Raw genomic sequence first — 12,354 nt, 5'->3', positions numbered from 1 at the left:
TGAGAGCCCCGAGGAGAGAAGGCTGGAAACGGAGAGAATTTGGTCTCTCCTTACAAAGGTCATCCTGATGACCCCGTCGGCAGTGGTTCTCAGCCCTTTAATACAGTTCCTCATGTGGTGAACCCCCCCCATAAAATCATTTTCATTACTATCATAACTGTAATTTTGCTAGTGATGAATCGTCGCGTAAATATCTTAGATGCAGGATGTATTTTCATGGTTACAAATTGAACATAAAGTATAAGGATTAATCACGAACTGTAATTTAATATTGTGAAACGTTTATTTCTAATGACAAATAAATGAAATTTTGTCTTGAAGCTTGGTGTAATAGTGTTCTCGCCACGTGCTCCTCTGTGGGCCTATCTGCATGTGGGCAGACCGCCTGGAGACAGAGGAGCGGTGTCGGTTCTAAGACCATCCGAAATATGTGTTTTCTGATGGTCTCAGGTGACCCCTGTGAGAGTTGTTTGACCCCCAGAGGGGTCGCGACCCACTTGAGAACCGCTGCTGTAGGGCAAAGTAGCACTGCGCCTTTCGGTTTCCTAGACTGTAAATCTTTTTTTATATATAAATAATATTATATTATTTATAATATAATAGCCTCGGCTATTATATAATATAAATAATTTTTTTAAAAGCCTAGGAATAAATAAATAGCCTCGTCTTTCACTGTGTGAAGGCTGGTGGGTTGGACCGCTGATCTCGCTGGAGTGCTTCCGGATACCTACAGAGCTGCTATGGGGAATCCACTCCAGGGCAGTGAGTTTGCCCCTGAATTCCGGACTAACAGGGTCACTTAAAGAGCCCTGGATTAGTGCTGTCACCACTGTTCACCCAGTTTACCCCCTGCAGTCTGGGAGTCAATCTTGTCCTCTACTCCCTACTTGTCCCTCATAAACTTGTCCCCCCAAATCCTGTCAGGTCTTCATACTTTCCAGTTTTCTTTATCCCGGTGGCCACCACCTTGTTCCAGTCCATTCACTTTCCCTGCCTTTTCTATTGTTGTTTCGTCCTGACTGGCCGGTGCCTCCTCCCAGGCACTCTGGGCCAGAGTGAGAATTTTCGACTTTGTAAGGATTCTGCCCCACTGGTTAAAACCCTTCAGAGACATCCCACGAACCACCTTGAGCATTAAATCCAGGAACTTTACTGACCTGTTTTCATGGTTTTTTTCAATTCCTTGAACCAGAGACAACCTCATTTATTGTATGATTGATTGAGGTAAAATTATACAACATTCGCCAACTTAGCATTTTACATTCATTTATTAATCAGTTATATTCATTGTGTTGTGCCACCATCACCAGATCCATTGCCAAGTTTTCCATCCCCATTTGCTGTGATTCAATACTTCCTCAAGTCTCCTTGCCCTTCCCACCCAATTCTGACGCCCAGCTTGAGGCTGATGAGTTGATTCAAGCTCATCCTACTCCGTGTGTGTCTGAAGAGAACTGTGTTCTGTAGAGTTTTCAATCGCTGAAGCAAATGGCCAAGTTTTTCTTCGGAGGCATCTCTGAACAGACTTGAACGGCCAGTCAGTCTTTCTGTGAGCAACCAGGAGTGTTAACGGTTTGTACCAGGGACTCCTGCCCTGCTGTTAAGTCCTGTTGAGTGTGACCCTTTGTACTGCAGAACAAAACACTGCGTGGTCCTGTGCCATCCTCACAGTTGTTCTATTTGGGCCCTTTGTTACAGCCACTGTGTCAGTCCATTTCCCAGAGGGACTGCTGCTTTTTGGCTGCCCTACTTTACCAGGCACCCTGGTGCTGTAGTGGTTATGCATTGGGCTGCTAGCTACAAGGTCAGCCGATTGAAACCAACAGCCACTCCGAGAAAGACTAGGTTTTCTACTCCCATAAAGAGTTGTAATACTGGAAATCCAGAAAACAGCTCTGCCCTGTTTTACTAAGTCACTGAGTTAGAATAGACTTGATAGATTTGGATTTGGTTTCTACTTACCAAAGTCTCTCCTGATAACGTGTCTAAAGAACATGATGAGACTAGTCTTGCCACCCTGGCTTCTAAGGGCTGTGCTTCTAGGTCAGATTTGTTTGTTGTGGCAGTTCACGGTACTTTCAGTATTCTTCATCAGCACACCATTCCAGTGCGTCTTCTCCGGTCTTCCTTAGCCACTGTCCAGTGATAGTCCGTGGACACAGTCTCCTTTACAACCGAATTCCTGATTCTATTTCGATCACTCTTTCCCTCTTGTTTGCTTCACCAACTTCCACTCATCTTTTAAGCTTCAGCTTAAACCTCTTTTCCCAACTCTCCAAAGAGTCTTCTGTGTGACATCGTAACCCCTGATGAAACTCACCCTCTTCCATTTGTTGAAGTCTGTGGCCCTTCCGAGTTGGAGTGCTATGGGGACAGAGACCAGGATTCGAACCCCTGACACAGAATTAGTGCTCAGTGTCTGTTAGGGGGCCCTGGTGGCACAGTGCTCAAGCGCTCGACCGCTGATGGTTGGTGATTCGAACCTACCCACTCCTGATTGGCAGAAAGCAGGGGACACCATAGAGTTGCTATGGAGGGCAGTGGGGTTGGTTGGTTTGGGATGTCTCTCTGTTGAAGGACTGAAGGAATAAGTTGGCATTGTCTTGTTAGAATTACCAGGGGAACTTTGAATTAATTCTGCTTTTTGAAAAGAAAATGGACAGCTTCAGTATTTCTGTTTTGGATGCAGAAACATTAGATACAGCCTCCCGCACACAGGTGATTCCGTGCGTGGAGCCTGGTGGCACAGCGCCGTCATGGATGACTACACGGTCCTGCGAGTCATCGGTGAGGGCACCTTTGGCCGAGCACTTTTGGTGCAGCAGGAAAGCAGCAACCGGATGTTTGCCATGAAGGAAATAAGACTCCCCAAGGTAAAACACACACACACACACCACCCCCACTCCCACCCCCAAACCTACTGCCTTGGAGTTGATGTGAACTCATAGTGACCCTAGGGGACAGGGTAGAACTGCCCATGGTTTTCAGAGACTATAACTCCTTATGGGATTAGAAAGCTCCATTTTTTCCCCAAGACATAACTACTGGTTTCAAACTGCTGACCTTGCACTTAGCAACCCAATATGTACCCACAACCCCATCAGTAGCTCTCCCCAAAGTCACAGTTACAAAAATGAGCCCGTGTTGAAAGGGTACATGGCCTTTATATAGGAAAACAAGTCCTCTGAGTATAATGTGGGATTTCTCCTACAAAACAAAAGATGGAATTGGCTTAGTCATTGGCCTTTCAACGTCTTGGTGTATTTTAGAGGGCATAATGGGTAATTCATTGGGCTGCTAACCACAAGGTCAGCATGTTCGAAACCACCAGCCACTCCATGGGACAAAGATGAGGCTTTTTGCTCCTGTAAAGAGTTACAGCATCGGAAACCCACAGGGGCAGTTCTATTCTGTCCTGTAGCATTGCTGGGAGTCAGAATTGTCTCAATGTGAGGGTATGATATTGTTATTAGCAACAACAACAAAAAGTAAGAAAAACAGTCAATATTTAGGTGGTGATTGGCGCTCATATTATGTCAATGGAAATAATTTGTAGTAATACATACATCATCCCCATACCCAAGTATGTCTGAAATCTCTGCGGAAAGCATCAGGTGCAATGTTAGTGACAAAAGGTACTTGGAAAATGCAGTAAGAACAAAGGCTCAAAATGCTGTCCTTGGCTGTCCTGTCGCTGTGAGAGGAGGAGAGTGCTTCTCATGCTTATCCTCGCTGTGGAAAAGGAGCACTGGTGTGCCGTGAGTTCAGTGCTGGGCTGCTCACTGCCAGACGGTGGTGCCAACTTATCTGCTGCTTCTACAAACAAAACCCTTGGCTTCTGAGAGATTACAGTCTCAGAAACTCCAGGGAGCAGTTCTGCTTTTTTTTCTTGGGTCACCGTGAGTCGGTATCGACTTGGCACCTGTGGGACCGTGGGTTCATAGCTGTCAGGAGACCCTGGGTGGTAAAAACGGTTTTGTACTCAGCTGCTAACCAAAAGGTGTCCATAATCACCTCAGATAGTAGACCTTGCTGTCTCCATATGAAAGATCACAGTTATTGGACACCTGTGGTATACAGTTCTACACACACACACACACACACACACACAGTCACCATGAATTCATATCTACTCAAGAGCAACTAGTGGCGTTTCATTGCTGTATGAAAGGACCCCTGAATCAAGCTGCTTGCTAATATTTTGATCAAGTAAAAAATAGAGTATACACTTTATTGAGGTTCCCAATAGGCTGAGCATTTTTTCCTGCACTGTGCCCTTGACCTCCGACAGTGGTTCTCAAACTTCACAGGGCATCCAGATGACCCAGAGAGCTGGTTAGAATGTGGATTGTTGGTCTACACACCAGACTTTCTGATGTAGTAGATCCGGCATTGTTCTTGCTAGATGTTGTCAACTCACTTCTGACTCATAGAGACGGTATGCACAACAGAGAGCAGCCCTGCCGCGTCCTGCACCATCCTCCCAATTGTTCGTTTGAACCCATTGTTGCAGCCACTGTGTCCGTCCATATCCTGGAGGGTCTTTTTCTTATCCCTTGGCCTACTCTATCAAGCATCATATCCTCTCCCTCGCGCCCCCCCTCCCTCCCATGGTAGCCTTTCCTAGGAACTGGTCTCTTAATACCAGGTCCAAAGTACTCAAGACAGAGTCTTGCTGTCCCGGCTTCTAAGGAGCTTTCTGTTTTCTGGCAGCATTTCCTTCAGGACAGATTTGCTTGTTCCTCTGGAAGTCCACAGTACATCTAGATGGCCAGAAGAGTTGGCCTAGGTCCATGGATGTACGTTTTTCACACAGTCCTAGTTGGGGCTGATGCTGGTAACTCTTGTGCTAGCTGCAAATCAGTGGTACTTTCTGGATGGTAAGATAAATCATTCTGCTTAGGAGAGAAACAGTTTTGGAAACTTGCCTTTGAACTGTTGAATGAATTGTCTTTGTCCATTCCCGACACAGTAATATAATAAAAAATTCCTTTTTCATCAGGACTAGTGGATTGATACAGTTGTATAAATAGTCAGAAATATTAAATTCTTTTTTATTTTTAAGGCTGTACTATTGAGGAGCCCTAGTGGTGTAGTCATTGGCCACAAGGTTAGCAGTTTGAAACCACCAATCACTCTGTGGGAGAAAGAGGAGACTTTCTACTCCCATACAAAGTTACAATCTCAGCACCCACAGGAGTAATTCTACCCTGTCCTATGGGGTCACTATGAATCAGCATCCACTCAATGTTAGTGCATTTTTTTGAAAGTTTTATACCATTATTAATTGTATGCTGGCTGTCTCATCTAATTGCTGTTTAAATTTCCCAAGTGTTGTGCTTGATAATACAAGGGGTCAGTTCAAGCTTACAAAATATAATCCTCGTTGAAAATTTACCGTGTTTCCTGTCTGTGTTTGATCATCTTAAGTTGAGTGCTACAGTGCTAGAGAGCTGTAGCCGCCGTTGAAGTACCACACGGACTATAGTATCTTATTGTAAAAGTGATCGACTTTAAAATGCAAAATTAAATGACGCCTATTTGAAATCTCTTTCTAGTCTTTCTCCAAAACACAGAATTCTAGGAAGGAGGCTATTCTGTTAGCCAAAATGAAACACCCCAATATTGTGGCTTTTAAAGAATCATTTGAAGGTAAATATACATCCCCTCCTCCCCCTCAAAAATGCACTTGTAAATGTAATGTATAATCACTGCAGCTTTTCTAACGCATCTGACATGTTCCAGCTGACGGACATCTGTACATTGTGATGGAGTACTGCGATGGAGGGGACCTCATGCAAAAGATCAGACTCCAGAAAGGGAAGCTGTTTTCTGAAGCTACGGTAAGAGAAAAGCTATTTACATCGCCTCCCTCAAGATGTTAATGCATCCTTCCTCACATTATTGGTGGACATCACGACGAAAGCTTTAGTATCTGAATTTCCTGGCGCATTTCTTAGAAGTGACTGGTGTCTTCTGTCCGTGGGACTGCGTCGTGTCATCTCGATGTGGCTGTTTGAGATGCTTTGAGGAAGTAAATTCGATGAGTCAAAACAACAAGGAATAAAATCTCCATATTCAGAAGAATTTCAAAATTGTATCACCCACTATATTTTGTACAAGACATGCAACGCTTTAACAATTCCATTTCTTGTTGAAGTGCAATCTTAGAGGGCAGGCGGGTGTTACTTCCTGGCTCGGGGTCAGTGGAAGAACCAAGGCTGCCGTGTGCGAGCGCCTGTGGGTCTCAGTCTTTTTCCTTCTAAGGCCTGTCATATTCTCCTAAACCTAGGACTTTGTCTTTTTTGTAGAAAATTAAAGATTCTCAATAAATGGTTTTCAGTTGTTGAATAGGAAAAAAGAAAGAAGGGTATATAAACTCTTTTATGTGGGGCATAGCTTGGATTAGGTAATAACCTGTCGTGAAAGTTTATTGGTATAAATATTCTTCATGTAGGACTTTTTGGGTAACAATAGGAGCTTCAGGAGGAGGAGGCCAATCTGAGCTTCAAATGGATGAATCTAGCCTAAATAAATAAATAAATAAATAAATAAATAAATAAATAAATAAATAAATAAAGACAGAAGAAGATCAATTTGATACTTGAAGTGTGGTCAAAAAAATAAATAAAGACAAGAAGATCAATTTGATACTTGAAGTGTAGTCCCTCGAGGTACCTGGGAATTATGGGTGTTACCAAGTGGGAATTAATAAGTAGAAAATGCAGACTTCGAAGGCCATTGTTGGGAGTGTCATGAAATCTTTAACTATTGACATCTGACTATTCTGGAAAGGTAAAAGAAACGCGAGCATAGTGGCTCTTTGATAAAAAAGCTGTAGCACTTTCATGTCACAACTGCTTTTATCTACACACTTAAGGAATGCTTTGGTTTGGTGGAAGACAAGAAAAGTAGGTTGTTGATAGGTGTTTTTGAGTTGGTTCTGACTCATAGCAACCTAACACACAGCCAAAGGAGGGGCTGCCCAGCCCTGCACCCTCCGCACAATCCTACCAATGGTGGAGCCCGTTGTTGGCAGCCACTGCGTCAATCCATCTTGGTGAGAGTGTCCCTCTTTTTCCCTGACCTTCACTTTACCAAGGCTGATGTCCTCAAGGGACTCATCCCTGCTAAGGGCATGTCCAAGGTACACCATCTTTGATTCCAAGAAGCATCCTGGCTGTACTTCTTCCTAGACAGATTTGTTAGTTGTGCACAGTATCCTTTATCAACATCATAACTTACAGGCATCAGTTTGCCTTCAGTCTTTCATATTAATTGTTCAGCTTCTGCATGACACTGAAAACACCATGGTTTGGGTCAAGCACACCTTAGTCTTCAAAATGACCACTTTGCTTTTTAACACCTCAAAGAGGTCTTTTGCATGAGATCTGCCCAGTGCAGTATGTGGGCATTTTCTTGACTGCTGCTTCTTTAACTGGTGATTGTGGATTCGAGTAAAATGAAACTCTTGGGGCCGTCAGTCCTTTTTCTGTTTGTCCCAATGTTGCTTATATTGCTCCCATTGTGAGAATTTTTTTTGTCTTTATGTTAAGGTGTAATCCTTTGACCTTCACCAGTAAGTACTTCAAGTTGTGACATCTGCATACCACCGCTTTTTAATTTTTCCTCCAACTCTGATGCTGCATTCAGATTGAATAAATCTGATGAAAAGATGCAGCCCTGACATGCACACGTTTTGTGCTTTCAAACCATACGTTACCACCTTGTTCTGTTCAGATGACTGCCTCTTGGTCTATGTAAGGGTTCCGTGTAAGAATGGTTAGAGGTTCCCGAATTCTCACTCTTTGCAATGTTTTTATAGTTTGTTATGATCCACACTGTTTAATACCTTTGCATAGTCAATGAAACACAGGTAAACATATTGCTGGTATTCTCTGCTTTCGGCTAAAGATCCATCCGCTGTGCTAGTGAGATCCCTCATCCCAGGTCTTCTGAATCCTCCTCCACTCCTGGCAGTTCCCTGTGGAAGTACTGCTGCAACCATTTTTGAATGATCTTCAGTGAAAATGTATTCTCTGTGATAGTAATATTTGGCCATTTCTGAATTCTTTGGATTGCCTTTCTTGGAAAAGGTACAAATATGGATCTCTTTCAGTTGGTTGGCCAGGGAGCAGCCTTCCAAATGTCTTGTTTTCTGTGTGTTTTACCTGTCATCTTTTATTGAGCGCATGTTCTCAGGGTGGGTAAGGGCTATTCCCCAGCGGGGTGGGGGAAAGGGCAAGGGGCCAGACCCGGAAGGCAGGTGACGGACCTTGTCCCAGATTCCTCAGTGGTATTTCCATAACCGCTCGTTTTTGAGCTCCTTGTGGGAGCAGCAGTAGCTGAAAATCACGTAGGCCACCAACACCAGGGACCTGCCGACGATGCTCCCTGTCCTCAGGTTGATGTGCGTGTTGTAATACGGATCGTCATCTCTCGGAGGAGAGGCAGCGGCAGCCAGCCGGACATCACCTTTTTAAAATTTCTTCCTTTTGCTCTAGCTCTTGAGCAAGTTTCAAAGCCTTGTCTGACGTCCAGTGTGATATTATTTTTTTCTTGCTTCTTATTTGAGCTTTTGGCTTCTTTGTGTGTGATTTCACTGCTCTCATCCCACAACTTGTCTGATCTTCTGACATGAGTGTTCCATGCAGCTAATCTATTCTTCAAATGGTCTGTAAATTCAAGTGAAGTGTACTGTGACCCGGCCCAACATACTGAAGGTTATGTTTCAGCTCTTGTGAGTTTCTTTTAGCTTTCTTTCAACTTCAACTTCTTGAGTTTCAAAGAGCAGCTGATGATCTGTGATGGTTTTATTCTGACTGATGATATTGAGCTTCTCCATTGTCTCCTACAACAAATGTCGGCAACCTGATTCAAGTGTGTTCCGTTGGGTGAGGTCCTTATTTCGTTGCCATTTACGTTGCTCAAAAATGGTATTGGCAATGACTAAGCTGTTGGTTTGGCAAAGTTCTATCATACGATCTCCGGTGTCTTGTTTATCACCGATGTTTTTTAATTGCTGATCTTTTTTCCTTGTTTCCCATTTTTTTCATTTCAATTGTCAGTAATTGCCGATACATCTTGATTGCATATGTGGTCAATTTCAGACTGCAGAATTGGTAAACACATTCGGTTTCCTCGTCTTTGGCATTAGTGGTTAATTTGAATAATAGTCATATTAACTCGTCTCCCGTGTCGGCATGTGAGTGTTATTCTATCACTGACTGGGTTTTATCTGAGGATAGATCTTAGAACGTTCTTTCAAACAATGACTGTGACGCCGTTCCTCTTCAATTTGTAGCTCGTGGCATAGTAATCATATAATCGTCCGATTCGAAATGGCCAATACCAGTCCATTTCAGCTCACTGATGTGCAGATTACCCATCTGGGGGCATTCCATTTCATTTTTCATGTCTTCCAATTTTCCTAGATTCATACTTTGTGCATTCCACATTCTAATTATGGTTGGATGTCTGCAGTCACCCTGTTCTCGTTTGGAGTCATGCCGCAGCAGCAAAGGCAGGTCCCCTAAGCGTTGTTCCAGCTACATCCACACTGACTCGCTTCCCCAGGGGTGTTTGGAGCGTCTTCCCGCTTGAGCCGTGAATCTTTGGGCACTGCGTCAGACAATGTTCCGCTGCTATTCATAGGTTCTCATGGCGAAGTTCTCAGATGTGGACCAGTTCTTCCTTCTTACTAGTTTGCCTTAACCTGGAAGCTCCCCTGAAACTTGTCAATGCCAGTGACCCAACTGGTATTGAAAGACTGGTGACATACTTTCAGCATCACAGCAATACACAGGCGACCACATTAGAGAAACTGATGGAGTGGTGGAAACAGAGAGTTTTACTAAAATAAATGATCATTTGGACCCTATATAAGATGATAGACTGTGGAGTTTATAGCTTTGCTGAATTTCTCCAGCTGGCACTGAATCTTAGTTGAACTGCACAATATTCAGGCGTTCGACATTTAAATTGTGTAGTACTCTGGTCTATCTAAGGCTTAGACATTATCTTCTGAATTTTGGATTAACGTGAAGCAATTGTTGCTCTGCTTTCTCTTTTCTGACAGATACTTAGTTGGTTCACACAAATGTGCCTTGGAGTAAATCACATTCACAAGAAGCGTGTGTTACATAGAGATATCAAATCCAAGGTGAGTGGAATATAGATTTTTGGGACTAAATATAAGAGAGAAAGAAAAAGCATTCTTACTGTTTTTTATGGATCATTTCAGTTTCTTTTGGGTTTGGTTTTTGTTTTTTTTTTGTATAGTTTAGAAATAATTGTCACCCTAGTATTTTTGCTACCTAAGTAAAACACTACCTGACTTTGTGATAAGGAACCCTGGTTGCATAGTGGTTACGCATTGGCCTGCTAACTGCAAGGTCAGAAGTTCGAAACCATGGGAGAAAGAGGAGGCTCTCTACTCCCGTAAAGATTACAGCCTCAGAAACCCACCCGGGCAGTTCTGCTCTGTCCTACAGCGTCACTGTGCGTTGGAGTCAACTCGGTGGCAGTGAGTTTGTTTTTGTTTGACTTTATGGCTGATACAATTCCAATCCCCAGAGTAGGAAGATGATTAAATCTTAATCAAATTTACATTTTCTCTTGCCTTCATGATCTTTGACATCAGCTGCCCCCCACCTCCCACCCCTCACCCCCAGCCAATTTCTCACCACCTCTTTAGAAAGTCAGACACAAGCTTGGGGGCCTCCTTGCACATCTACTGTCACTTCCACTTGCTGGGTATCACTACTTCTTTGTAGTCAGTAATCCACCACCACAACTCACAGAACTCACAGAAAGTACTAAGTTGGTAGTGTTGTTCTCGCAAAAGAAGGCAGGACCGTCATAAGGAGGGCACATGGGGAAGTCTGGGAGGGTTTCCCATGGGAAGCTTCCGGGCTTCCCTTCACCAACCAGGAAGCTCTTGGGGCTTCATTTTCAGAGCCTTTATTGGCTTAATCATGGCTACGATTGAAGCCTCATTGCCTACAGTAGATTTAAATCCTGTCTCATGAGGTTAATTCCTATTCGGGTGCCAGGTGGTCGTAGTGGTCTAACCCCATCCCCCGCTCCCCAGTTATTAACACTAATCCCCAGGTGTGGTTTAGATGACCCAAGTTATCTCATTTACTCCAGAAATGACAAGGATTCTGTCTCAGAAACCAAGGACACAGGACACGTTGTTTTGTTTTCAGATAAGATGATTCTGCATATTAAGAAAAGGCCTTGAGAGTGTTTTTAGGCGCATGTTAATGTGTGCCAAGCTTTTTTAGTGACTGCTTACGAAGCCCAAGTATGCTCAGAGGGAAGATGGTTGCCACCTCCACCTGTTTTGTGGCATTCCCCTGACACAGGTGCCCAGTCCTTAGATGGGGGTCAGTTGATACAAGGTGAGATTCACACGCCAGCTCTCTAAGCCATCCTCCAGAATCCCCGGGGGGGGGAGGGGGGAGGCTGTCAAGAGGGTGTCTGTCCCTTGTGTGGCCACCTTTGTCCTCAGCTGTCTACCCTTGACTGCCATCATTGACAGCCTTTGTGAGACCGCTTCTGCAGAGCCCTGGGGAAGCTCTCTTTCTCTCTCTCTCTCACCCTAATGCAGAATGTGTTCCTCACCCAAAGTGGAAAAGTGAAATTGGGAGATTTTGGATCTGCCCGTCTTCTCTCCAAGTAGGTAACTATAGTAGCAACTATAGCACATTATTTAATATATCAATTTAATCTATAGACACCCGTTGTTTAGGGTTGTTCTGTAACCATTCTTTGCCTCTTTTGGTTTTAGTCCCATGGCCTTTGCTTGTACGTATGTGGGAACACCTTATTATGTGCCTCCAGAAATTTGGGAAAACCTGCCTTATAACAATAAAAGGTAAGTGATGAACTACTTGATGCAATGCGGACTCTGGTCACAGGCATTGTTGCCTGAGAATGGTGCTGGGCGTCAGAGCCACCTTTCAAGTGGTTGTCAGCCGTTCTTCCGGATCCAGGAGGTTCACTGTGCAGGGATCTCAGGGTCCAGAGAACACCCTCCACTGCCAGCTCTTGCTGGTAGTGAGATCCCCACCCCCACCCCACCCCGTCCCCGTCCCCATTCTCGGGAGAGCACAGCATGGCATTCTGGGGGATCCTGTTGATAGTTACGCACAGGTGGATCCTGTCATTAGAAAAGTGGTTTGGTGGGAGTGAAGGACTTTGGCCAGAAGAGCCACCTTCAGTAACTCCCTGCCTGCAGCAAAGAGCCACCTTCAGTAACTCCCTGCCTGCAGCAGTCAGAGCCACCTTCAGTAACTCCCTGCCCTGCAGCAGTCAAAGAGCCACCTTCAGTAACTCCCTGCCTGCAGC

The 12,354-nt window shown here is 44.2% G+C and overlaps 1 protein-coding gene across 3 annotated transcripts in view; it reads left to right on the top strand.

The window, feature by feature from the left end:
- Positions 1–2,709: 2,709 nt before the first annotated feature.
- The window catches only part of NEK3 (NIMA related kinase 3), a 27,395-nt gene continuing 17,750 nt past the window's right edge, over positions 2,710–12,354 (top strand). For all 3 annotated transcript variants that reach the window (XM_004711262.2, XM_045287189.1, XM_045287190.1), the window contains exons 1-6: positions 2,710–2,873; positions 5,559–5,652; positions 5,746–5,843; positions 10,079–10,162; positions 11,615–11,682; positions 11,795–11,881. In XM_004711262.2, coding sequence (XP_004711319.1) covers positions 2,757–2,873; positions 5,559–5,652; positions 5,746–5,843; positions 10,079–10,162; positions 11,615–11,682; positions 11,795–11,881 — 548 coding nt within the window. In that variant the 5' untranslated portion in view covers positions 2,710–2,756. The remainder of the gene's footprint in view (positions 2,874–5,558; positions 5,653–5,745; positions 5,844–10,078; positions 10,163–11,614; positions 11,683–11,794; positions 11,882–12,354) is intronic.

Source organism: Echinops telfairi, unplaced genomic scaffold, assembly GCF_000313985.2.
Source record: "Echinops telfairi isolate 266 unplaced genomic scaffold, ASM31398v2 ScPeMD7_11;HRSCAF=52, whole genome shotgun sequence".
In the NCBI taxonomy this organism is placed as follows: domain Eukaryota; kingdom Metazoa; phylum Chordata; class Mammalia; order Afrosoricida; family Tenrecidae; genus Echinops; species Echinops telfairi.
Note: the sequence above shows the minus strand (reverse complement) of the source record. Positions and strands in the feature narration are given on the sequence as shown.